The sequence below is a fragment of the Ceratotherium simum genome, chromosome 7 (assembly GCF_057802395.1).
Source record: "Ceratotherium simum simum isolate JZ-2026a chromosome 7, ASM5780239v1, whole genome shotgun sequence".
NCBI lineage: Eukaryota > Metazoa > Chordata > Mammalia > Perissodactyla > Rhinocerotidae > Ceratotherium > Ceratotherium simum.
In genome coordinates, this window is record NC_141906.1 from 32,936,993 (window position 1) to 32,963,978 (window position 26,986).

Here is a 26,986-nt window from a genome sequence, read left to right on the forward strand (position 1 = left end):
ATTTCTGTTTTTATTGTTTTTGTGTCAAGAGGCAAGTTTGCCTGTAGGATTCATCCTGGAATGCACCGATTAATGTCGCTCCAGAGTGCTTACTATCGAGCACCCGGGTGGCTGCCAGGGAGCTCAGAGAAAGAATTCTTTGAGGAGAGTGGCACAGGGAGGGGTTGAGGGTGTCCCCAGCTGGTGCAGGCCCCTGCCCCACTCTGTCCCCCTCCTCAGGGCCTGGCTGAAGCCTGCCCTGAGCCCCAAGGCCCAGCCCGGCACTGGCGGGCTTTGGCAAAAGCCACCTTGATTTCTCAGATTATGAGGTCCTGCCAGGGGTCCCTAGGGAAAGAGGAGAAACAAGAATAATAAGCCCACCCCCAGAACAAAAGTGGTGGGCGTCTAGAGCCCACAGCGGCTCACAAGGGGCTCTTTTCACTTCCTTGGTTTCTCCCGGTCCCTGCAGCAGCCCTACCGTGGGCGTACCGGTGCCCTCCGCACTCGGAACCTTGGGGACCAAGGCTCAGAGAGGTGAAGGGCTGCTGATTCGTCTGCATGGGTGGCTTCAGTCCAGGGGAGACGGGGACCTAGCCCAGCTCTGTCCCCTACTCAGGACGTGACCTTGGGAGGCCATCATGCTGTGGGGTGAGGGGCTCTGTGACTGTCCCCAGATGATGCAAATCTGGAGTAGGGACGCTGGACCCTGCACACACTCATTTTCTCATTTGCTTCCCACACGTGCCTGGAGGAGGGGAGAACGGGTTATGACCTTTGTACAGAGAGGGGAGCAGGGCTCCCAGTGACAGCCAGGCCCTCACAGCAACCTGGCAGGGGACATTTTTGAGCCTGGTTGACAGGGGCAGAGGGGAGAGAAGGGGCCACTGTGTGGGGTGTCTCTGTGACGCGTGATGAGAAGCACGTCTGTGGGCCCTGCTGCCTGGTCATGTCTGCACCAGGACATGGGAGGGGCTTCTGTCCCCTTCCCCGATCTCCACCAGCCTCCCCAAACACACAATACAAATATAAATAACCTCTGCAGACACAGCAAATACAGAAAGTGACAATAAAAGCATCTTTAAAAACTCAACTTAAAAAATCAAGCTATAGCACACAGTTCAGGTAAAAATTTGGTAACTGCCTTGTAAACACAACTCCAAGACATTTCCATCCAGCTGGTACCCCAAGCCCTTCCTGTAGAGATTCTGTGTGTGTGCGTCCGTTGGTCTGTCTGTGATCTCATCTCCAGGCAAGCAGAGGGGCACATGGTGGGCCTTCCACGTGTGTGTGAACCTCGTGCCCACAACGGGTGTAGCGTGTGTGTGCACGTGTGTGTGCCATGTACTGGATCTGAGCCCGTGGGCCTAGGTGGGTGTGGGATTCTCCTCTCTTGCCTGGAGGCCCAGAAGGGTCCCACGTCGGGTGGAGCTCACTGGGGCTAATCTCCACTCTCCTCCCTCCCTGACTCGAGAAGAAGAAAACGTTTCTGGCACTTTCTAAAGTTTCTGTCCAGGAGTGGAAAAGTCATCGGCTGAGGGAGTTCGGATGACAGATGGCCGCCAGACCTGCAGGTTCCCACTCCCGGGAACGGGTGGGCCAGGGAGGCTGGGTGAGGGCTGCCCAGTGTCCGCAGGGCCAGGCCCTGCTGGGGAGATGGTGAGAGCTGGAGATCTCCCCTTCCCTGGGCGCCGGGCGCTGGGGCACCTGCAGGCGCATCGTCGGCCAGGAGCTCCTGGGGCTTACGTGGTCAGGGGAAAGTTCCATAAACATGTCAGCAGGAAATACCAGGGAGTAACACATGCTATGGGGGGCCGCCACGCTGGGAGGTGGGGTAGAGGGTGACAGCAGGGCTCCATCTACTGTGTGAGATCAGAGCTGGGACCTGCACAATAGGAAGGGACTAGGTCAGGGCGTTCCAGGTACAGGGGACAGCAAGAGCAGAGGCCCTGTGGTGGGGAGAAGCTCAGTGTGTTTTAAGAAACAGCAAGGAGGCCCTGAGCAGGTGGTACAGGGCAGAAGGTGGCAGCAGAGACGAGGCCGAGGGGCAGGCACAGACCAGCTGGAGCCGGGCCTCAGAGGCAGCCTGCAAGAGTTCGGGCTTGAGCCTCAGAGTAGTAGGAAGACCCCAAGAGTGTTACACAGGGAACTTTCGTATTGAGCATGTTTGCATTTTCTTTAAAAAATAGCTGATGCCAACGGAGATGCATGGAGGGGGCCCAGTGGATGGGGGAAGTGGCGAGGAGCCCTTGCAGTGGGCCAGCAGAGGGGCCCAGGTGGAGGGGGAGAAGCCGTCAGGTGGGATGTGAGGGAGGCTGAGCTACAGGACTTGCTGAGGATTCCAGGACAGCACCCAGCCCTCCAGGTAAGGAAGGTGAGGCTGTCCAGGAGGAGAGAACTCTGGAGGAGGGCCAGGCTGTGGGGCAGGTGCACCCAGTGGGTCTGCAGTGCCAGGAAGACTCCAGAAGGAATCACCGAGGGGCAGCAGGGGCTGCAGGGCCTGGAGCTCAGAGGGGTGGTGGGGCCCGAGGCCCACGAGGGGTGTCGGCGGCATCCGGATAGGAAAGGCAGCCCCAGGGAGGAGCCCTGGGCACCCCCAGCATTTAAGGATTCGGGGGAGGAGAGGAGCAGGCGGGGAGCCCATGGAGGACGAGCTGGAGAGGAGGGAGCACAGCGGGTGCCGAGGAGGCCGAGGAAGAGGGTGTTTCTAGGAAGAGGGAGAGCAAGGGGGAAATTCTGCTGAGCACTCGGGTGAGAACTAAAACTGCCCACGGATCTAGTGACACAGGTGGAGGTCACCGGTGACCTTCACAGAGCCTTCTGGGCAGGTGGGGGTGGAAGGCAGACTGCAGGGGCTGGGCGGGAGTGGGAGGTGAGGAAGTGAAGTCAGCGTCAGCCGACGGGCCTTCTGAGAAGTGCGGCTCTGCATGGAGAAGAGAAGCGGGGTGCGCAGCGTGGCTGTGAGGGCAGGGGACGGCCTGTTCCTCTCTCCCAGGGGCAGGAGAAGCAGGCTGGCACAGAGGACCTTGCTGGATGGGGAAAGGGCATGAAGGACCCCAGCCGTCCTCCCCGGGGAATGGGTGAGCTGGGGCTGCTATGGCACATGGGAAGGCCCAGAGAGGACAGGGACCTGCCCCAGTTCACACACCAGTCCGTGCCCCCTACCTGAGCCCTGTCCTCACCCCGCACTGCCGCCCGGCAAGCTGTCCACGCCAAGACTGTCCACAAAGTTGAAGGACCCTGGGCTGTGCGGTGGCCTTTCTGTGAACTTCAGCTGGTTCTGCACCCAGGAGGCTGGCATGACCTCATAAAACGGATGCGTCTGTGTGTTCTGCACCCCGGCCCTTCTCCATGTGCCAGTGTGTGCCCATCCACCCCCCCTCACTGGATGCGGCTGTGTGTTGGAGGAGGGCACTCAGAGATGAACGCGGACAGTTCCTGCCCTCAGGCGCCACTCTGGCCTGGAGTCCCTGGGGCCCTGAGGCCTTGAGGCACCCTGACGGCAGCACGGTGAGGAAGTGGCTTCTGCAACTGACTCCCTGCCAGCAGCCCCTGTCCACGTCAGCCCATCCGCCCGGAGGACGCACAGCCTGGGCTGCTTAGCGCTGGTCTGTTCCCAGGGAGCCCATGTGTGTCCTGCACATTTCTTGTCTTTGAGCGACGGGAGGGGGCAGCCTTGGGTGGGGGTCCATCCTGGAAGAGCTGAGAGGAGCCAGCCGGGAGTTCTGATAAAGGAAAAACTCTGGGCAGGGAGCTCTGATGCAGTTGTGCTGTGGGGCCCAGGACAGGGCTCTGCCCACCCCGGGCTCAGCCTCCCCACTGGTGGAACGAGCCTGTGGGCCCCGTGGGCCCCGGGGCCTCCTCATTTCTAGGAAACTGTAATTCTCAGCAATTGGCCACACCTGTGCCCCTTGCTCTCCGGCCCCCTGTGAACTGTCCAGTGCTTGGGTGGTAAGGAGTGAGGAACGGCATGTCGGAGTAAAGTGTTATTGCTCCCTCCCTCCACCCCACCTGTGTTGGGACATGGGATCTCACAGGACAGAGGACATAGGGAAGAGCCAAGCTGCTGGGTAGGCACAAGCTCGTGGAGAATCGGCTTCATTTGGCCCCTGAAATGTGAGTGCCCCTTGGTCTATAAATTCCTCGTCTGCAGAAATAGTCAGAACGGCGACAAATGCTCGGTGATATTTATCAACACTTTACCGTGACCAACTCAGAATAGGAAGATTCTACGTGCTCAGCCACAAGAGAAGCGGTGAGCTAATCCTGGCGCGCCCGCGTGTTGCAATCCTGATGCTGTCACTACCTGTGTGTTTATAAAGTGCTCTGAGCAAGCTGGGAGGGTGCCCGGGATGCTGAGCCGAGAGCATGGATCAGAATGAGAAGGTATCAAGGCAGCATGCTCTCACCCACGACAAACACACCGGAAACGGGAAGCCCGCTGAGCGCTCACAGTGGCTGCCTCTCAGGAGTGGGAAGATAGTGGTTATTTAATCGTTAAAGAATTCTGTATTTTCCAAGTTTTCTGCACCAGGCAGGTAATACTTTCATAATCAGAAAAATAACAAATATCAAATTTCAAACAAACGAGTTCAAGCTTCTGGAGAAATTTCCCTTACTCACCCAGGTCTGATATCCAGGGGTGTGGGGAGGGGTCTGGGGAAGCCCACCTTCCCCGCCAGCCAGTAGGTCTCCTCCATGCCCTTACCCTGGAAGAGAGAGGAAAGGGCATTGAGCAAACCTCCCCAGGCAGAGAGCCGGGCAGAGGTGAGCCATTCCAGTGGCTTCGGGGAGAGCAGCCTAGAGCCTAGAGGTGGACTATCTGAGTCCAAATCCTGGCTCTGTCACTCGCTAGCTGTGTGACTTTGGCCAACTTACTTCACCTGTCTGTGCCTCAGTTTCCACAGTGCTCCATAGAGTTGGTGGCAGGATTAAATGAGTTAATATTTATCTGTTAGAAGAGAAATCATGAATCACGAATTCTATGAGCAGCAGATGTGGAATGCTAAGATGCCATTGAGTCTCTGATCTGTGACCCTCCCCAGCTATTGAAGGACCTGCTGGCCTCCCCTGGGATGGAGTGCAGCTGCCTGGAGGTTGGGAGTGGAGGGGGCATGAGGGGCACTGAGGTTAGGGCTGGCTGGTCTAGGGGTTCTGTATCCCACCCTGGGCCAGGGATGGTATTGCCCCCTGAAGCCCCCAGGCCAGCTGAAGAAGTTAAGCTGGGCGTGCTGCCCTCCTCGCTCCCTCTTTGCACCCCCTCTGTCATCAGGACACCCAGTGCCCACTCCCCCAACAAGACAGGCCTGCCCCCACTCACTCCAGCTCATGCTCCCTCCCATAACCTCAGCCTCCAGAGCCAAGGATTCCACATGTGCCAGCCCTCACCGGCTGTGTGATTATGGACAAGCTGCTGCCCCTTTCTGAGCCACACCCTCCTGCTCTGACATTCCACAATGTAATGAAGTGAGTCCTGTAGACACCCAATTTCTGGGGCCCAGTTGCAGCCCTGGGCCTTTAAAGGCCTGGGCAGCTCCTGTCTCCCCACCAGGCCTGGCTCTAGCTGAGGAACTGGGGGAATGGGAGAGGGTGGGGTAGGAAGAAAAGTCATTCACAGGAATACTGAATCTTAACATTCAAAAAAGAATGCAGAGGCTGGAGCCATCTCTGCCTTCAAGGTGCTCATGGGTAAGTGCAACCCTACATCACACCTACAGCAGCAGAGAGCTGGTGGTGGGACTGGTGGGTGCACAGAGAAGGCATGATAGTTACTGCTAGGGGAAAGGAAGAAAGAGAGTGTTCTGGGTCAAGGCAGGCTTCAGCGAGAGGTGATGTCTGTGCTAGAGTTCTGAGGGATGAGTAGGAGCCCAACAGTGCTATGGAGAAGGTGCAGGCTTTGGAGCCACCAGACCTGGGATACAAGCTGTATGATTTTGGACAAGTCACTTTGCATCTCTAATTTAATTTCCTCCACTATAAAATGGGGACATTGGTCCTCCTTTCATTATTGCTATGAGTAATAAGTATGTTAATATATGCTGTGTACCAACATGCTGCCCAGGTAGGTCATCAACAGAAGTAACTTCCTTGCTCTGGCCCCTCTCCTCATGAGGAGCCAAATGAGGGAGTGGCTCCCAGGAAGAAATGTTTCTTTAGAATCTGGGGAGTTGACAGGACATGTAAAGGTGATCAGCTCCATCCCCAACTTCAGGCAGGCATTTCCTTCAGCTACATTAGTCAGATGAGAATCTCTCCCACTGCCCACAGAAACTGGAACTTTGGGGGCTTTTCCCGTTAATCCCAGGAGAGAAATCTCTCACCTTTATCTCAGTCTGGCCTCTGATGTCAATTTTGTAGCCTTCATCCAGGCTGAGCAGTGTCTGGACTGTGCTTCTGCTGACGTGAATTCTGTATGCTGAGAAGAAAGGTAGTAACCAAGTCACCACCTGGTGGCAGTGTACCTAGCGTTCGGTAAAATCATCAAGAGCCTGTAACAGCCCCAGTTCCAGCCAGTGGTATACAAAATTCTGATTCATATGATACCCTTTCTCTGCCCTCTTGGCCCTCTAGTAGAATGTTGGTCGCTAAACCAGAGGCCCCGAGGAAAAGCAAATTACATAGATTGAGTGTTCAGAGGAACTCAAGATGAAGCCAGAACCTCTAGGAACATAGTTTCTATTTGTAGGGAAGTCTATGAAGCCTGAGTCAGAGCAGATAAGCAGTTTTTATTTTTCTTTTAAGACCAGGACCCCCCAGTATGGCCGCCATGTTGCGTTATGCAGGATGCGCACTGAACAACATTACAGAGCTCACAATCCGTGCAACCAGAGGCAGAGGTCCGAGGACTTCAGCTTTTACAGTCAGAGTGGCTCCTGCTGCCAGCAAGAACCTAAAACGGCATTTTAAAAAATTGGAAGGGGTGTCCTCACTGTAAGGATGGGGAAACCAAGACCCAGAGGGAGAGCGTTCTGCTCAAGGACACTAGGCAGACCAGGAAGGCAGGGCTAGGGGTCCGGTCTCCTGCCTCTCAGTCATTGTTCTCTCTGCTAATTCTCTCATGAGATCATCACAGAACGCTGTGGAAAGTTAAAAGAACCAGTGACGACATCACCTCCTTACAGCTGCCTTGCTGACAACTAGGGTATGCCGCCACCAGGCGGTGATCTGGTTACTAAGCACTGTTTCAAACAGCCAGGCTGCGGGGATCATTGAGAGGGCCCTTCCCCGGGCAGGATGGAAATATGAGACACTCACGCAGCCCTGTGGACTCCATCCGGGATGCAGTATTGACAGTATCCCCAAAGAGGCAGTACCAAGGCCTGGTAAGCCCCATGACCCCCGCCATGCAGGGCCCTGGAACGCAAATGTGTCCAGTGTGTGCCAGCACGTCCTGGACCAGAGAGAGGTCCCTGTGACAGTCTTGTCCTGCCCCACCCCCACTGCCGTCCCCACCCTACATCGTGGGCTCCAGCTGAGGGGTGAGGATGAAGCTGGAATCTCTAACACCCAGAGAGGAGATGACATCTGGGCCAGGCTCTGGGCTGGGGGAGGGGGACTCAGATAAATGGAGTCAGTCTCTGCTCTGGGGGAGCTCCCAGCCTGGTGGGGGGAGATGAGTTTTAAACTGTGATCAATACTGTAAAGAGTGAAGCACCAGGGCTGTGCCAGCTCCGAAAGGGGACTCTGACCCAGCCCAGAGGGCTTCCTGGAGGAGGCAGTGCATGAGCTGCGTCTTGGAGGCTGAGAGAATGAGTGGGCAGGAAACAGCAGGTGCAAAGGCAGGGGTAGAGTGCCCACATGTCTGTGGGAAACTGTGAGCAGCTGAGTATGAACGGAGGGCCAAGCCGGGAGAGGAGGCTGAGGTTGGAGAGATTAGCGAGGGCTTTGCAGACTACGGGCGCCAGGAGTTTGGACTTTATCCTGCAGGTGAAACTACGGAGGGAGGAAGGAGTGGGGGCATGAGAATGATATAACAGAGACTCTGAGGTCTCTCCTGGACCCATCCCTGCAAAAAAAATGCAGTTGTTTGCATGAACACAGAAGGTCCCTGTCCTGCCTCTTCCGTCAGACTATCAGCTCCTCAGCACAGATTTAGATGCTCTTGACAGATGCTGAGACAAAAAACAAGAAAGATATGTGAATCTGAGCACCACAGACTCTTTGATTTATAATATCTTAGAGCCTTAAAATAATAGAAGGAAAAAAGACACCTAAAACTTTGCTATCATAGGGTTTTAGAATCTCAGAATTCCAGAAGCATGCCATTGGGGTTGCCTCAGCCAATGCCCCAGGCAGGGTTGGGGGGCTAGTCTGACCTGTCACCCCCACGACACCTGGCCCGTACCCAAGTGCAGGCCAGCCCTGATGTGAATGGGCACGTCGGGCACGTGCCTCATCTGGAAGTTGCCCACAGAGCTGAGGATGTCCAGGGCCGTGGTGGCGATCTCAGCCACGTGCCGGCTCCCATTGCGCTGGGGCAGCCCCGATGCCACCATGTAGGCGTCCCCGATGGTCTCCACCTAGAAGTCACAGCCTTGACGCTCCAGCCCAAGAACACACCCTCTGGTCTGTCCCACATCCTGCACAAGGCCACCTCTCGGGAGCCCCTGAGCCCCACTCCGGTCTCTGGCCCACAGTGCCAACTCTGCCAGGCCGCCCATTCCAGGCTCTCTGGCAACAACCGGACCTGCACATCCAGATCACCTTGGTCTGAACTGTGGGTGACCACGCCTGTCTCGTCTTCTCTGAGCAGACCTAAGTGCCCCGTCTGCATGATGCCACAGCGCCCCATCAGGGCTACATCGGGAGAAGAACACATACATATTGGATATACATCCTCTTTTCCAAACCCCATGGGCTTTCCGAGGTATATGGGGAAGGAGGTGGATTTTGGAATCAGAGAGATGTGGGTTCGAACCCCGGCTCTGCCATTTACGTTGGGCAGACCTCTTCACCTGTTTGAGCCTTAGTTTTCTCTTATGTGGAATGTGCATTCAAGATAAAGTCTGTAAAGACCCAGGCTCATCACAGACGCTCAATAAACAAAGACTTCTGTCTTTATCATCATCATCATCATCATTATTTCCTTGACTAATGATTTTGGAGGAGATAGAACCCCAGAATCTCAGAACTGGGGGGGGACTTTAAAGGCTCCCACCTCCCCCAGCCCCAGTGGTTGTCCCAGTCTGCTCAGGGCTCTTCACAGGATGGGCCCTCCTTCTGGAGGTGGTTGCTTCTCCCTTCAGGCAACTCTGATTTTCAAAAGTTGAGTTGACTTGAAACCTGCCTCTCACCTGCTGGTTCCAACTTGACCTCCTGAACTTGGTCCACAGACCCTTCCTAAGCGCCTGCTCTGTTCCGAAGGTCTTGTCCAAGGTGCTGGGGACACACGTGTGCCGTGACCTCCTCCCCTGCCACAGGCCAGGCCAGCTGAGGTGTAGATGGTGGCTCTACCCCACAGCCGTCAGCTCTGCAGGCTAGAGAGCCCAGCTCCCTCACTGCTGCTCCTTACAGCAGCACATGCTGGCTGCACCCGGCCCGGGGCAGAGCCGTCCCTCTGGCCAGGCACGTGCATTCTCCCTGAGCACCAGGCGGACAATAATAATAATGTCAATGCTTTTTCCCGTCCATAGGAGGCGCTGTAATTCAATAACTCTCTTTCATACAACATTAGCTGTGGACTGTGCCCTACCTCCTGTGTCCCCCAAATCTCTCCCTTGCCAAGCTGTCCCCACCCAAACACTGGGAAGTGATCTGCCCTAATCATGCCACATTCTGCTCAGATACTTAAATTTGCTCCCACGGCCAATGGCTTAAAATTCACGCCCCATGGCCAGCAATCAGGGACTCCCATGATTTGCGGAATTTCCTGACTTATTCCTAACAGTTTCTCCTGGTTCCCTATGCTTCAGCCACACGGGAACCTTTCTCCTCTCCGCAGAGACACTTGCTCACCTCCAGGCCTGATCGCCTGGTCCCTCTGCCTGAAACGTCGCCCCCAGCCCCTATCTGTTGAGGTCTGAGCCCTCCATCAACCTGGCTCACGCTTCATCAAGTCCATAAGGTCTTCCCAGTCACCAGCTGGGGAAAAGCTGTTTCCTCCTCAGGGCTGTGACCTCCCTCCCTCCCCGTCGTCCGTCACTGCTGTCGCCCACCTGGCACTTGTGGGCTGGCAGTGAATGTGGCGGGTCGGGGGCAGGGCTACCCCCCACTGTGTACATGTCCACAGAGGAGAGAGATCTCCCAGCCCCCGTCCCAAGAGGGAAAAATACGAGTGAGCCCTGGCTTTCCCTCTGCCCACCCTCTGCTTCCGGACAGGAGGAACACGTTATGTGACGGGCAAGACTGGAAGTCCTCCCTTACTCGTATGGCAGTTATCATGTGCCAGACGCTGTGCCAAACCCTTTACAAATATTAACGCATTCGATCTTCACAAGAATTCTGTGAGGTAGGTACCATTACTATTGCCATTTTGCAGATGGAAACTGGGCCAGAGAGGTTAGGTCACTCGCCAGCGTCACACAGCGCAGATTTGAACTTGGTCAGTCGAGCTCCAGAGCCTGTATGCTGTGCTGCTTCTTGATGCACAAGGCTTGGGCCCTTTCTCTCTCTGTTTTGAGGAGAATCTGCCCACTGCATGGGGTTTCCGTCTGCTTCTGCCCTGCATGTGGTCAGCACTGTGTCTGGGCTGGGTCCTGCCTCCCAGAGGCCACCCAGGGGACCTACTGCTCCCTGGCCCCACTTCCAGCCCGCCAGGTGGGCGGCTGCATTTCAGGGACAGTACACCTGCTCCGGGGACCCAGCCCGCCCCAGATGGGTGACCCCTGGTCTAGACCGGGAACGAGAAGCAGTAGAAAGCTCCATGGTGGCCACAGCTCCAGACCACATTCTCCAAGCTGCTAAGCTGACCTCTAGGCCGCCCCCTGCCTGCTGCCTGAGCTGGAAGGGAGAGTTTGGTGTAATTAACAATCACCCCTACAACTCCAGAGACAGAAAGATGACCAGGCACAGGCCCTAGTCTCTAGGAGCTCAGACTTGTGAAGATGACCACTCAAAGACGCCTAGCGTCGTGGACACTCAGGGCTACCGAGGGCTGTGGCTCCTTGTTCACGGGTGTGGCCCTTTGCAGACGGGAAAACAGCCAGAAGAGAGGTAAGAGCAAAGGTTTCCATATGGACAAACACAGATGTGAATTCTAACTCCAACACTGGCTTGCTGTGTGACCTTGGGTGAGTCACTTACCTCTCTGAGCCTGTGTCCTCAGCTGTACAGTAGGGATAACGATCCCTCCCTCTGAGGGGCATTGCAAGGGTTAAATGAGATATCCTGTGACAATCTCTAGGCCTGGCCAGCCCTCTGTAGATGCTTAACTAATGCTGGTGTCCCCCCACCCCCCTTTCTACGCTTTCAGGGGGAGCCCCCAGCGCCTGCACGTGCTGGGTTGTCATCGTCGTTGTGTTGGTGAATGAATGAAGCATAGAACTTCCTCTCACGTGGCTTAATCTGCCGACAACCCTAAGCCATAGGCACTTTCACTTCAGTTTTACAAACAGGAGCTCGAGGCCCAGAGAGGTGAAGTGATTTGCCCAGGGTCGCTCCGCAGTGCGACTGGGGCCAGACTAACCCCCGGGGCCGAGTGGCTGGGGTAAGTCCTCCCCTCCCCACAGCCACATGGGATCTGCTCTGGAGTTATGTCCACAAAAGTGCTCACTCAGCACATGCTGGGAGGGAATCGCAGACTCCTGTGGAACCAGGAAACGGTCGCCTGGCTGCCTCCCAACCCAGACCAGATTAGAGAGCAGTAACCAGATCCTGCTGCGGACGGAGGGGAAACCAAGGCAGACGGCGTGAGTGATGAGAGATGAGCTCGCACACAGCGAGGAACGGGCCCCCCGTCTCCCCACATCTGGACGGGTGTGTGGACCTTGTTTTATTTCACTGTGTTCCGCCAGAAAGATGCAGACCTCTTGGCCAGAGTTCAGAGCGGATCAGAGGCATGACTCAGAGCCGGGAGGGACACATGTGTGAGAAAAGATTAGCAGGGGAGGAAGAGACAGGCCAGGGGTGACTCAGGGCACATCAAAGCTTCGGTGCTCAGCGAGACTAGATGAGGAATCTTTTCCTGGGGCCCAGGGGCCGAGCGGCTCTGGAGGCAAGAGGGGAACTCAGCCAGCATGAGAGACAACACCTCAGTACCGCAGGCTGGGGCGGGAACACGGGGTCCTGAACGGGGAGAGGGAGGGAAGCTGCATCCTTGGAATGTCAGTGGCTCATGTCTCCGCAGGGCGGTGCTGGGCAGTGTGGTGCAGTGCACAGAGCCAGGTGGTGGGGGTGGACATTGCAGGTTCCTTTCCCGGCTCTACCACCTCCCGGCTGTGTGACCTCAGGCCAGTCACCTCCCTCTCCAGGCCTCAGTGAGCTCCTGATTCAGTCAATATATATTTCCTGAGGACCTGCCATGTGTTGCACATTCCAGGCACTGGGCACAGAGTGGCTTGGGTTGGAACCATAAGGGGAGGCTGTGTCGTCCAGGGGTGGTTGTGAGAGCATCACACAGGCGCTCCGAACCATGTCTGGGAGGGCAAGGAAGTTAGTCTGAGACCAGAAGGATGAGCAGGAGGGAGCCAGGCAAAGACGAGGGAGAGCAGTGTTCCAGGAAGGGAGAACAGCATGTGCAAAGGCCTAGCGGCTGGAGAGAGCAAAGCAGGTGTGAGGAATATAGAGGTCTGCAGAGGTGGAGTGGCCAGAGATGCAGCTGGTGGGACCAGCTCCTGAAGGGCCTTATGGGCCACTATGAACATGTGGCTTTACCCTGAGGACATCCATGTCACGGGGATGGTGAGCCCCCTGGAGGGGGATCTTGGGACCAGAATGCCCAAGTTCAAATCTCAGCTTTACAGCCCACTGGGAATATGTAACTAGACAAGCCACTTAACCACCCGTTTCCTCCTCTATAAATTAGGGGTATGAGCACCTACCTCATAGATTGTTAAGATGATTAAAAGGGTTCATACATATAAAGCACTTAGACTGGCCTCCAGTATACAGTAAGCACTCAGTAAGTACTGGCAATTATTGTTGTTGGGATACCATACATAATGCGATCAGCAGACTGTCTGGCACCTTGGAGAGTCAGTTCTCTCCTCGGAAACTTCCTGTCCAGGCATCCGTCCATCCTGGCTTCAGCCCCGGGCCTGGCCCTCACCGTCCCTGCCTCCTTGGAGGGCCATGGCTGGAAGGGGGCTGGCGGGTCACAAACGAAGGCTAAGGCCGTGGAGCCTGAGTGTGGCTGTTTGCTGGGCCCTGCCTCCCCACCTCGTCCGCTGTGTCTGAGGCTGACCCGAGACCCCCAGCAACTGAACCAGAATAAGAGGCAGGGTTGGGGCTGGAAGATCCCACGGCAGGGGAGAGCTGAAGAGCAGAGGGCAGGAGGCTCTTCACAACTCACAGCCGTTCTACAAGGGGGCAGGATCTGCCCATCGTCTGTGAACCCTCTGGGACTGGGGTCGTTATTCCTGTTTTATAGATGAAGAAACAGAGGCCCGGAGAGGGCAGGCTATTTGCCCAAAGCCAGGAAGAAGCTGGTGGCCAGGTTGGGACTCAAATGCAGGATGGAGAGGTGCACAGGGACTAGATCATGGAGGGTCTTGACGGCTCTGCCAGGACCCCCGCTGCCCTGTCCAGTGCTCGCACCCACCCACCCACTCCCGCCGCTGGCCCACTTCACGTCCAGTCATCACGACCGGTTCAGCGTTCCTCACACTCACCAGGCCCGCCCTCTCAAGCCCCAAGCTTTAACACATTGTTCCCCCATTGCTGCCTGGAGCAACCACACCGAGACCGGACAATGCTAGGAAAACAGTGCCTCCTCCAGGAAGCCTTCCTTGCTCTTTACTCCACCCCTGGCTGGATTGGGGGCTCTCCCAGCCTCCTCTGCCTCCCCTGACCATCACTTTCACTGTGAGTTGTCTTGATCTTTCACCTACAGCACTGAGAGCTCCCTGAGAACAAGCACAGGAGCTGACTTGTCCGTCCACCCTCGCCCAGCACTGGTGGAGTCTATTTCCTCACCTCTAGAATCTGGGCTGAGATTTGACTTGCTCTGACCAACAGAATATGTCAGAATTAGCAGTGTGCCCAATCCCAGCTTAGACCTCAAGAGGCCCCTGTGCTTCTGCCATCTCTCTCGGAACCCTGCCACTCCATGTAAACACCAACCAGCCCGCTGGAGGATGAGACCACCTGGCCCAGAACCGAGTTGTGCCACCCAAGGCTCCAGAGATGTGAGAGAGCCCAGCCAAGATCAGCAGAGCCTCCTGTCTCACCCACAACTGACCAGAGGTGCACAAGTGAGGCCAGCCAAGTCCAGAGGGCTGACCTATAGCTTGTGAACAATAATAAATGCTTATTGTTTTACACTACTGGGATTTGAGGTTATTTGTTACACAGCAATAGCTAACTGATAAAAACACGTAAATAAATGACAGGAAGTAAATGTATGTCACAAACACAGCAGTAAAGGAAGGAGAGAAGGATGCCAGCCTCCTGGTACTCTCACCTTATACATGTCATGGCTGCCCAGGACAGCATCGAACAGCAAGTAGACGTTGTTGAGCAAGCCCACCACCTCAATGGGCTCACTCGGGGCTGAGATGACAGTGAACCCCACGATGTCGCTGAAGTATATGATAACCTGGTCAAAGTACTCCGGCTCCACAGTCGCCCCCATTCTCAGAGCTTCAGCCACAGACCTGAAGGGATGGGAAGGGCCAGAGTCAGAAGGTAGGACGACCCCCTTTCCACAGTTTCAGGTGAGAGAGGGATATTTGGGGAAAATCCTGGGGTGAGCATCAGGGGATCTGGGACAGGTCTGCTAGTGTGCTGGCTGCCCTCCAGCAAATACCTGTCCCTCTCTGGACATGACTTTTTCTGAAGTCAGATGGGTGACATTGTGCCCTCTCCCTGCTCCCAAGGGAGTCAGGTAGCAGAAATTCAATACTTGTGTGCCCAGCACAGTGCTTGGTACATAGAAGGGCTCTATGGAAATATGCTAGATAAATAAACAATGAATGAACGGGATGCATCCATGGAGCCCAGATTTACTGAGCACCTGCTGTGTTCTGGGTCCTGTGCTTGGGGCCACAGAGGCTCAAGGCTCGGTCAGGTCCTGAGGGGTCACTCACGGAGGGAGCATCTGACAGAGCAGCCTCTCCGTCTTCTGCCTCTCCAGCTCCAGTTCCTCAGTCTGCTCCTGGATCAGGTCCTCCAGGTTCTGGAAATACTTCTCCAGCATCTGCAGCATAGAGTCGGCAACACTGGTCTTCTTGCCTTGATTGATGCTTTTGAACTGAAGATGAAACGAAAATCCCAATTCACCCATGAAGGTCAGCACCCCCAGCCCTCTGCATGGGAGTCTGGGCCACAGGAGTGAAGCAAATGGAGACCTCGCCTGGAGGAGCTGGATGGGTGGGGAGCAGATATGTCCTAGACAGGAGATGGCAGCTCTGATGAGGGAAAGCACACACAGCTGGGAGGAACAATGGGTTAGTTCTGTGTGGGGTGGACCGGCAGAGAGAGGACTTTGCAGAGGAGACTGTGCTCAGCACAGCGTTACTGGTAACAAACACTCACCCTACTGCCTTGGATCTCACAGCAATGCTATGGAATAGGCCTTCTTTGTTCTTCTCAAAGATAGATGGATGCATGAATCAATTGATCGATCGATCAATCAATAGATAATAGATGGGTGGGTGGATATGACCGATGGAGATGGATGAGTGAATGGACAGATGGGTGGATAGATAGAAAGAACACATGTAGATTATTTATATATATAAAATCTATTTCTACCTCTCTATTTCTCTCTTTGTTCCAAAAAAATTTTAAGTACTAAGAAAAATAAAGCAATACCACAAAATAAAATAATACATGTGTAAGGACACTAGGACCAAAGGAGAGTAAAGGTTAAAACAAAAAGCTAATCCAAGAATGAAGTCTGTATGCAAAATGCATGCTAGAATTTGGTCACAATTTTGGATATGAGCTTCCTATCAACAGAACAAAGAGGGAAATATAGATTACACAATCCACGGAGTCCATGAGACAATGGAGCAGTAAACTAGTTGCTCGAAAGAAACACAACCACTGCTGGCACTGAGCAGAAAGAAGCACCTCTCTTAGGTCTTCGTATGAGGACATTCACGTGCGGTGGTAAATCATACCTTCAACAACAACCTTACAGGAAATATGGCAGCCTGTTTCCTAAGGATATTTACTAGAACCTTCCCCAATGTGGTCTGTACCTTCCCAAAGTGCAGTCAGTAGAAGCAAATTAGTGATGGTCAAAGTGGAGGGGTCCATTCCTGTCTACATCCAGCATCTTAGTGTGTGTGTGTGTGTGTACACACAAGTGTGTGCAGGTGTGCATATCCAACCTCCATTAACACCACTTCTCTCAACCATATGTCTGTAAGGTGGGGAGTGGCGGTGGCCCCTAACGTGCACCTATCTTGTATTGCCCATTAAAAGCAGAGGCACAAGCTTTAAAGGTCACTCGGGTGGGCCTGATAGCTGCTGGACTTGAGACACCAAGGACACGAGGCTGACTCCAAGGTCACCTGCAAGGAAGGTTCCCTTTTCACAAATGAAGAAAAAAGGATCTGAGAGGTGAAATAACTGGCTGAGGACCTTCTCGTGGTGGAACTGAGTATCAAACTTTTATATATTAATTTTGTCATCTGCCGCCCCACTGAATTATTTTATCATTTGGAATGTTTTTTCCATTGTCTCCCTTGGGTTGCCCAGGAACACAATCATAGGATCTGCAAATAACAATCATTTTCTTCTTGCTTTCTAATATTCATTTTCTTGTTGAATTGCATTGGCCGGTACTCCCAGAACAATGTTAAGTGAACTAAACTCAGGTCTTTTGACTTCAGGGTCGGTGCTCTTTCTCCAATTCCTCACTCACTCTCCCCCTTTCAGAGAACCACATTTTTTTTAATTTTTACTTAATGGTAGTCACTCCAATAAGGCAAGTCAGGCCAGAGTTTGTCTTTCCAGGCAAGTTTTAAGGAGGCTGAGGCTCAACAAAGCAATTGACTTGCCCGGGCAAGCATTCTGCAGGCACTCTGACCCTTAGCCTCTCACAGGAGGATGCATTTCCTGCCTTCTGTGTGTGAATACAGCAGGTGCTCATGTCTGCCTTCTCTGCCACTGAGTCTTAGGCAGGATCTTTCCCCACAGTCGCAAGAACCTCCTCCCACCTCACTGGCCTTGGCGATCTCTGATCCCTGGAAAGATTCCAGGCTGGTGTTTTAAGAACCAGTTGCTTGTCCCAGCTCTGCAACCCCCCCTCACGTGGCACTGAGAGCTCGTTTACTCTGAGGTCCAGATTTCTTATCTGTGAAATGAGGACACCACTCCTGATGCCAGAGCTGAGGCGGGGAAGGGGTGAGGGTTGGCTTTTCAGAGGACACCTGTGCGTTTCTCCTCCATCTGTCTTCCTGCCTCTCGCTCCCTCATCCCTGTCTGGATGCCCGTCTTGCTCGCTGAGCCTCTCCTTGGCAATTGCTCGCTGAGCCTCTCCTTGGCAACATGCCACTGTGGCTGGGCACTGGAGGGCGGCAAGGGGAGGCAAGAAGATGTCACCTCAGGCTTGATGAGTTGGCCTGGGAGAGCTATTATGCAGCTCGGTCATGCCCACCCTCTACTACTGCCCCGCAGACTCGTACAGACTTGCCCCACCCCTCCTGCTGCGGTCCCTGAGGCAGGCCTGGGGGACCCAGTGCCCCTCATGTCCTCCACTCCCTGACATGGGGAACCAGCGTTGCCTCCACAGCCACGGGTGGCCTCTCTGCTCCAGTGCCAGGAGGCTGGGTGCAGGGGTACAGTTTCCAGCACCAGCTCTGCAGGCGGACAGACCTGGGTTTGGATTCCAGCCCCACCTTTCACTCCCTCAGTTACCTTGGGCAAGTCCCCTCACCTCTCTGTACCTCAGTTTCTCTCCTGTAAAGCCAAGATAATAACCATGCTTCTTAAGGATGGCCATTGCTATCATAAGTATTAAATAAAGTAAGCGCAGCACTTAGCGTGGGGCACTAAGGAAGGCCCTCAACAAAGGTCCCCAGAACCTTAGGTTCTGAGAAAGCTTTCCTCAAAGGATGGACCCTGTGGCCCCTTTACTGGGTAGGGTTTCTAGGCCCCTGTGATGGTATCTGTCTCCCACCGGGCAAAGTGAGGTGAACTGATGAGCCATTTCTTGTGAGTACCAGCTCCTCCAGGGAGCACTGACCTGGGTGTAGATCTGGTCTAGGCTTGGTCTGTCCTGCGGAGCCTCCTCCCAGCACCGCTCCATCAGCTGGATGCACTCAGGTGGCCCGTGGTCAGGAGACACCAGTGACCAGCACAGGGGAGGGGGGGATGCCACCTTCCTGATGATTTCTGCCACGAACACCAAGGGGACAGTGGGGCCTGAGGTCCCAGGGGGGCTTGGGAGGGGCCTGGCCTGAGGTCCTGAGAGGGAGGACAGGGTAGGCCTGTGGGGGTGCAGGGATCAGGCCCTGAGGGTACTCCTTGGCCCCCTGCTCTGCACCCCAGGGCGTGCTGGCCAGTGGACCCAGGATTGCTGCTTTCCTGGGTCCAACCCAGGGTGTGGCCAGGGAAAGGGTCTCAGACTAAGACCCACCAGCAGTGCGGGGTTTGAGTTCTGGATCTGCCACCACCTCTCTACGAGATAGTGGACAAGGCAGTGAGCTCTCGGAGCCTCAGTCTCCCCATCTGTGAAATGAGCTTAATAAACTGCCTTCTGGAGAGGGGTGCTGAGGAGGGAGACAATGGGTGTTAGGCGCCTGGCACCTCGCAGGCTCTCCCCACCCAGACCCCGCAACACCTGCTACTGCTCTGTTCCAGCGATGTCCAATGTGCTTGGAACCTTGACACTGTGGCTCTTTCTGGACACTCTCTGGGGCCAGCTCCCCACAGTGTGAAGCAAGACTGTCCGCTTAGCATCATCATCATCACTATTATTTTCCCACGACACCCCTGCCGTGGAACTTCCTGTCCCCACTCTGTGTGATAAAGGCCACCAGACTAAGTTGAGTTCAGAGAGATCAGTGCTCTAGTTCTGGCTCTGCCCCCTGCCATCACTCTGTGCCTCGGTTTCCCCACTTAACAACTGACAGAAACACCCCCCCCCAGAGGTGTTGGAGAGCCTGGGGGAGCTGAGAGGTTCACAAGGACGCCAGGAGAGAGAGCAGCTGGGTACCTAGCCCAGGCTTTCTGCGGGTCAGGAGGTGACTCCGAGATGATCCCTTTACACTCTGTACGAGTCGTGTCACCTCTCTGGGGCTAGTTTCCTCACCCATAAACAGGGCATGATAACAGTGCAGACCTCAGAGGGCTGGTGGAGGAGAGCAGGCTAGTCTCTGAGGAGGGCTGGGATCCTCCGCTCATGGGGGAGGAGGTTGGAGCCCTCGGAGCCAGTGAGGAGGAGCTTTCTGGATTTCAATCCCCTTCCCATCCCTTTGTTGGCCTCCTTGTCAGGGATAGTGCATGAGTCACTGTCCCATTTTACAGACAGGGAAACTGAGGCTCCTGGGGGTGAAGTAGGTTGCCTACAGCCACAGTGCTGGTAAAGAGCAGACTCTAGAACTGGACCTGATCCCTCCATCCTGAACGATTTCCTCTGCCCAGAGGTTCCCAGCCTGCAGGCATCAGACCCTGAGGGCCTCCCAGTAAAGGGTCTGGGAAGACCATGTGCTTACAGAAGACCATGAGCAGATGGAACCAATAATCCATCTTGCACACACATGTACAGCTCTTTTTCAAAATGGTGTTGCGATGAACAAAATACAAATCCATTTCAAAGTGTCGCTGATATCAGAGCAGACTTTGTCTTGGGTGTTTTTCCAGTCAGCGGATATTAAAAGTCAAATAGTAGCATGTGAGACTCTGACATTTTTTGACATTAAAATGGGCTCCTCACCTGCGAACATGCTGGGAAACACTGGCCCAGGCCAGGCGGGTCTTGTGTTCCCTGATCGCGCCAGGCCCTCTGTCCACACGCGATGCATCGCTCTGAGTGATCGGCCATGCTGGTGGCTGAGCGAGGGGGCTGCACACCCAGCTCCGTAAGAAGATGCTCCATGCATGACTCCGAGAGATTTTAGGGCAAGAGCCCTGAGTTTGCCCCAACCCCAGACCCACTGCTTCCTGCTGAGAAGTCCCCTCCCCTCTCTGAGCCTCAGTTAACTACCTCTGAAAAGATCCCCATGTACCCACCTCCCAGGACGTCCCGTGGAATAATGCACAGGAAAGCGCTCTGGAAACTGCAGGTGGCCTACACATACACGATCTTTAAAAGAGTTTATTTCTGAGAGCAAGCAGGGTCTGGTCCCAAGTGGGAGAGTCAGGAGAGAACCTGGGGTCCCCCGTTACACACCCCTAAAGCCACGGAGGCAGATATTTATCGCGTGCCCTCCATGTCCCAGGCACTTAGTCTAATGCATTTCACTGAATCCTCACAACTACTCTGGGAGGCTGGCATTACAGATGAGGAGACTGAGGCTCAGAGCCTGAAAGGGGTTTACTCAGAGTCATGAGGTGAATCAGTGTGGAGCTGGGTTCAGGTCGGTGTCCGCCAACGCCTGTGCTCTTAACGTTTCACTCCCTGAGACCAGGGAGAGCACACTCCAGGGAGCAGCAGGCCCTGGACTGATAGCCCGGTCCAAGGGCAGCCACAGAGTTCCAGACCTGGCCCTGCCCCTAAAGCCTGACGGAGCCCAGGCCTGAAGGGCCCTGCACGGCGCTAGCTGCAGACTTCTGGCTGGTCTTCCCTCTCCCTGCAGGCAGACGTGGTGGGCAGCTGAAGTGCTGAACGAATGACCTGACAAAGCTCCCCTCTTTCCCGTTCCCCCACCTCATCAATTGGGGGTCTGGAATGCTCATCAATCTCTGAGTGGTGCTGTGGCAGAGAAAGGAAGCAGGGCCAGGCCTCCCTGTGAGTTAGATTATCCGTCAGCGTGGGAGGGGATGGTGGTTCGGCTCCATCACTGCCCTGCACTGCGGGCTGAGATGCCAGGGCATCTGCGGGGACAGGTCCCTAGGACGGGACGGAGGCAGCGGAGGGACAACTGGAAGAGAAGCCTAGGGTCCAGGGAGCCCTGACAGAGAACACAGACGGGGAGAAAATGTTTCTGAAGTTGGGCCCTGGCGCTGGGGTCAGAAGAGAGCAAATGTCTAAAACAGGGTGACAACGGAGAAGGTGTGAGGGATTATCCTGTACACCCAGAAGTATGGGGGCAGAGATGCTCTTGAAGGCGCCCCACCCAGACGGAGAACCAAGCCCCCAAATACTGAGCAGCCCAGCCACATCAGACAGGGGCTGGGGGTCTGGCGCATTTTATATTGGATCCCCACTTTAAAGATGAGAAAACTGGGGCTCAGAGAGGGTACGTGATTTGTGTAAGGTTACAAAGTAAGTGATACAGCTGGGGAAGAGCTGAGGTCTGCAGAAACGCATGATCTGTGCTGAGCAGGGAGTGGTTAGGCATGAGCCCCTGCAGACACAGCAATGACACTGGGAGAGGAAGGAAGGGGTTGGGGCTTTCACCCAGAAACCAATGTATTCAGCCCTGGAGCTGGTCAGTTGCTATTTTGGCAGAGTTGTTGAAGGCTCCTGGCTTACACCAAAGAAACCCAATTCTTGTGGTCAAACAGGCATGTGTGTCTATGTGGTTATTTTCAGGCCCAGATGTTCTGATGGTCACGGAGCAACTCAAGTACGTGGGGACTCCAGTGACGGACAGGCCAAGGAAGGAGGAGGAGGTGCTGTACCTTCTGCTGAGAGCCCCGAGGAGCAGTAGGGCGGGCCTCAAGTCAGCACCTCCTGCAGGATAATGCTGATGCTGAAGACGTCTCCTTTGAGGGTGCCCCACCCGGGCGCCCCGGGCCCCCGCAGCAGCTCCGGAGCCATCCACAGCAGCTCTGCAAGCACAGGGCAGGGCCACGCCGCGGTCACCCATGGACCACCCGAGCTGGGCCGAGCTGGGCAGGTGCTTCACACCTGTGGTGTCATCGCCCTCTCCCCACAGACCCAGGAGGAGTAGATGCTTCCATTCTCCTCATTTACAGGTAAGGGGCCTGAGACTCAGCTAGGAAAAGCCATCAACTCAAGGTCACAGCACAGGAAGTGCCAAGGAACTGGACATCTCCCCCTCTCTTCCTGCCTCACAAGCACCCTATTTAAACAGATGCCTCAGAACCCACTGGCAGGCCCCCCGCCCACCCCTGAGCTGACCTTCTGGGGCTGGCCGGGGGCGGGGAGCCTGCCAAGCACCCAGGAGCTCCGCATAACCGTGGTCAGTGACCTTCAGCATGAAGTGTCCATCCGCCACACAGTTTCGGGACTGGAGGTGGCCATGGGGGAAATGTCGATGGTGCAGATACCGCATGCTCTGGAGTGGACACAATGGGGTTCATCAGGCCTGTGATGAATGAAAGGGACCCCTGGGCCTCGCGGAATTCCCACAGACCCCAGAACACTTTGCCATACTGTTCAGATTTTTCTCAAAAATGGAAAGAGCCCAGGTCTGGGAAATCTGAGCCTCTCTTTTCTGCCTGCCTCCCCATCGCCTCCCACAGCTCCAGGCCTGGGGAAGGTACTCACACGGATCAAATCCAGCCACAGGGAGGCCTTGAAGGTCCAGCCCAGCTGCAGAGCCTCACTCCACAGCAGGTCCTCCAGGCTGCCCCATGCGCAGTGCTGCATCACCAGAGCACTGACCCCAGGGCCCACGAGGAAGCCCAGGAAGGCAGTGACGTTCTCGTGCCGGAGCTCCCGCATCTGCTGAGGCAATGGGCACCTTAGCTGCCTCCAGGGAGCCCTGGAGGGCTGGACCAGGTACAATCCATATCCGGGCCCACAGCACTCGGCACCCAGCATGCTGCTGTGCACAGGGATGCATCAGAAATGTTGGATGGATAGATGGGTGGATGGATGGATGGATGGATGGATGGATGGATGGATGGATGGATGATGGATGATGGATGGATGAACGAGTTAGTGGATGAATAAGGGAAGCATTATGGATGAATAAGTGAATGAGCTGTAGCCAACTCCACAGTATAGGGATCTAAGCCTGTTTCCCAACCTAAGTGGCACCACCTACCTGAAAAATGTAAATTCTCACCCCTCTAGACTCAGGGACTGATGAGGAGAGGAAGAGGAGCAGAGGGGATCAAGCCTAAGCAGAAAGCAGCCTTTCTGATGGCTGTCCAGCAGGTCAGGGGGCTTGAACCCAACCAGTGATGCTAGCATTTGCCCAAGGAGGAAAGATGGAACCCTTGTCTGGTGCAACCCTCTTCACAAAAACAGTGCAGGGGTCAACTAAGTAGGGGGGACCTGACTAGCCTCCTCCCTTAGAGATTCACAGCATATTGGCATATATGGTGAGTTAAGAAGGACCTCAAATCCTCTGACACTGCTGCTCTCAGGAGGTGGAAACTCTGTCCCCTCCCCTTGAGTCTGAGTGGGGTCTGTGACTGCTGTGACAACAGAACATGGTGGGAGTGGTCTTGTGCATTCTGGGTCTGGGTCTTAGGAGACTGGCAGCTTCTACTCTCTGTCTCTTGGAGCCCTCTCTGCTGGAGCCACGAACGGCCATAAGAAGTCTCTCTACCCAGAGTCACCAAGCTGGAGAAACTGCGTGGAGAGGCTCTGAGACCACCCAGAGCGGGAAGACAGGTGTGGCTGAGTCCAGTCTGCTGACTGCCCTGCCAAGGCCCTGAGCGTGTGAGTCAGGCCATTCCAGGCCCTCTGGACCAGGGCCAGCAAACTTTTCTGAAAAAGTCCAGAGAGTAAATATTTTAGGCTTTGTGGGCCATACAATTTCTGTCGCAAATACTCACCTCTGCCATTGTAGGGCGAAAGCAGCCATAGGCAATACATAAATGAATGAGTGTGGTTGTGTTCCAATAAAACTATCTACAAAATAGGCAGTGGGCCTGATGGGGCCTGAGGGCCATAGTTTGCCAACCTTGGACAGCTCGTTTACAAGCTGAATACCACCAAGTGACCCCAACCAATGCCAAGTGGAACCGAAGCATAGCCCAGCTGAGCCCTGCCCAAATTTCCTACCCACAAAACTACAAGATATCATAAAATAGTTGTTGTTTTAAACCACTACATTTTAGGGTAAGTTGTTACACTTGTAGACAACCAGAACAGTATATTAAAGGTTCTGAGAAGTCCTATGGCTAACCAAGGCAATTTCCAAACCTATTTGACCACATATAGGACCTTTTCTTTTAGGAAACATCTACTCATATCGGTTGCAAGATGCCCACCGGGAAATGCCTAACCTAACCTCCAGTCTCTGAATCCCCTTGAACTGATTTCAAATAGTGGTCATGCTGGAAATAATAATAAAATTCATCCTTTATCAAAGGCACACTACTTACCAGGGAAAGTTCTAGGTTATTTCACATACTCTCTCCAATCCTCATAATTCCCCTAGGTGGATCACATTAGCTCATTTTACAGGAAAGCTAAGGGCCTCAGCGAGGCAGAATTCCACCCGGCAACTTCCTGACTCAACTCCTGTGCTCTGTCCTCCATCCCACAGTGCCTCTCAGGATGCTGACAATCTCGGGGGTGAAGGGGCTTATGTGGTCAGTGATGACGAGTGACTGGAAGCTCCCTGAGGGAAGGAACCCTGTCTCTCTCTCCATGGCTGTGTCCCCCAAACCCAGAACACAGCCTGGTGCATAGGTGGTGCTCAGTAAATACTGACTAAAGGGGAGGATGGGTGGAAGGATGGAGGGTGCAGGACAAGCTCCTTCGGTGGCGTGGATTATGCGTGTGGTGATGCTGACGGAGGGGACTGGGCCCCTGGTGGTCATGGTGATGATCATGTTGGGGTGGTGACGTGACTCTGGGGATGCTGGTGTACAATGGTGACAGTGATGGTGTGTAATTGTGATTGAGGTGCTGGCAATGATAAGAAGGACTTCCTTTCTGAGGCTACCAACTTCCACATTGAGTAGGGAACAATCCAGACGGGTAGGGGTCTCCTGACAGCACCCCCTCCGCAGCCCACCCTCCGCGCCCTCTGCAGCCCTACCTTTCTCAGGAGGTGGCGGCAGCTCGGCCGCAGCTCAGGGGCTGTGCCAGCTTCAAACTTCTTCAGCCACACCCACTCTCCCTGTTCAAGGAAGAACAAGAGTTCACCCGCTGCTGGTCCCCAGCTATGTGACCTTGGGTGGGTGACTTCAGGTCTCTGAGCCTCAGGTTCCAGTTCTGTAAAGTGAGGATGGTGCCTCCACCCACATCATGAGGGCTAACCAGATGGTGGGTATAAGGCACGTTAGCCCCTGGCCCCGAGGTCAGCCTTATTCTGCAGGCCTCAGGCACCTGCGACGCCCCAAATCCTGTAAAGTGAGGGGGCCTCCGTGACCCAGGGACTCGAGGGGAGGGCAAGAGAGGCAGAGGCCTGGGGCTAGGGCCGTGTCCTGGCCCCGGCCTGACCCAGAGCTGGCTGTCACCTTAGCCCTCTCTGCCCTCATCACTGAGGGATTTCTGCCTCCTCAGCCTCACCCGCAGCCTGCCAGCTAACACAGAGGAGCAGACCCAACATGTTTCGTATATCATTAAAGCCTCCTTTCAGCAGGAAAGAAAAGAAGATGGAATTCCCCAGGGGAGAAGGTGGAAAGGAAGGACAAGAGCCTCATGTCGCGCTTCCTACAGGAACAATTAGCCCAGCTCATCCACCGTGAGTCATAGACGTGAGAATCGGAGCCTCGGTGAACTGTGGTATCTGAGAACACAGCCCCTGAGAGATCGCAGTGTCCTCAGCAACTCCAGAATCTTGTGGTCTCATCTCTGGCCTTCCAGCCTCCCTGTCCGCTGGTGGCCCAGGATCTGTCCAGAGGCTGTCCCGGGCTGCATGCTGCCCCGACGTGTCAGGGCCTTAGGGACCCGGGATCTCCCTGCCCCTCGCCAAAGCAGGCAGGACGGTGACCTAGGCTGGCCCCAGTGCTGAAAGGGGCCCTGGGGTGGACCCATGCTGGCAGTGCCCAGGCCCAGGTGGCCAGGAACTGGTTGTTTCCCAAGCTCAGAGCACAAACCCCACTGGACTAGGAGCTGGGGCCCTGCTCCCCACTTCCAGCCCTGGTACCCACTCATCGTGGGCCCAGGAAAGTCACTGCCCCTCTGGGGCCTCAGTCTCCCATTCTGTAACAAGAGTGGACACACAGAGGCCCAAGAGGCTGTGGGTTCCCTTGGCTTCTCCCAAACTGCCTACAGCTCCCCAGGCCCAGGCATGGTGGTGGCAGAGGCCCTCACCTGGTACAGGGCCATGTTGGAGGGCTCCTGGGGGGCTGGCAGGCTCCTAGCTGACCCCTGGGCCACCGACCTCAGGCTCCCAGCATCCACCACACTTCTCAATTCACTCACACTGTCCATGTGAAGCCGCTGGAGGGGGCAGCCATGTCAGGGGCCTAGACCCAGCTTCAGTCGCTGCTGCCCAGCCAGCCCAGTACCTGCCCCACTCATCCGTCTGCTGAGGGGCCGATAGATGAGGCTGAGCTCCTGGGCTGTCACCAGGATCCGGTGGGAGCCCCACACCTGCTGCAGCTGCTGGACGCCCAATCTGGAGGCGAGAGAAAGCGCAGGGCAGCGGGGACGGTGCGAATGTCACCCCCGCCTCAGTCTGCCCCTTGGACCTGCCGCTGGCCCCGAGTCCTCCCCATCCTCTGTTTCCCTTCCCGTCTCCCCAGCAGGCCCAGCGGGGCCGAGAGAGCACCCTTGAGCACCGCCCCCCACGGAGGCCCGCGGCCTGGCCTAGGACTGGACCCGGCCTGATGTGCCTGCTGGCCCCCAGCCTGGGTGTTCCTGTCACCCGGAGGCCTCCTGGGGCGGCCAGAGTCTGGGGTGAGGGTTGGGGGTGGAGCGCTGCCCCCTCTTGGATGTGGCCGAGGCTCAGGGAACACGGGAGACTTCAGACCCAGGAAG

The 26,986-nt window shown here is 55.3% G+C and overlaps 1 protein-coding gene across 1 annotated transcript in view; it reads right to left on the minus strand.

Moving 5' to 3' along the window:
- Positions 1-215: 215 nt before the first annotated feature.
- The window catches only part of LOC101405177 (guanylate cyclase D-like), a 73,381-nt gene continuing 46,610 nt past the window's right edge, over positions 216-26,986 (minus strand). Inside the window, 14 exon segments of the mRNA XM_087434075.1 lie at positions 216-324; positions 4,600-4,685; positions 6,297-6,391; positions 7,231-7,329; positions 8,321-8,495; positions 14,534-14,726; positions 15,159-15,322; positions 18,269-18,417; positions 21,811-21,960; positions 22,274-22,430; positions 22,643-22,819; positions 25,098-25,178; positions 26,318-26,446; positions 26,519-26,624. Coding sequence (XP_087290201.1) covers positions 216-324; positions 4,600-4,685; positions 6,297-6,391; positions 7,231-7,329; positions 8,321-8,495; positions 14,534-14,726; positions 15,159-15,322; positions 18,269-18,417; positions 21,811-21,960; positions 22,274-22,430; positions 22,643-22,819; positions 25,098-25,178; positions 26,318-26,446; positions 26,519-26,624 — 1,870 coding nt within the window.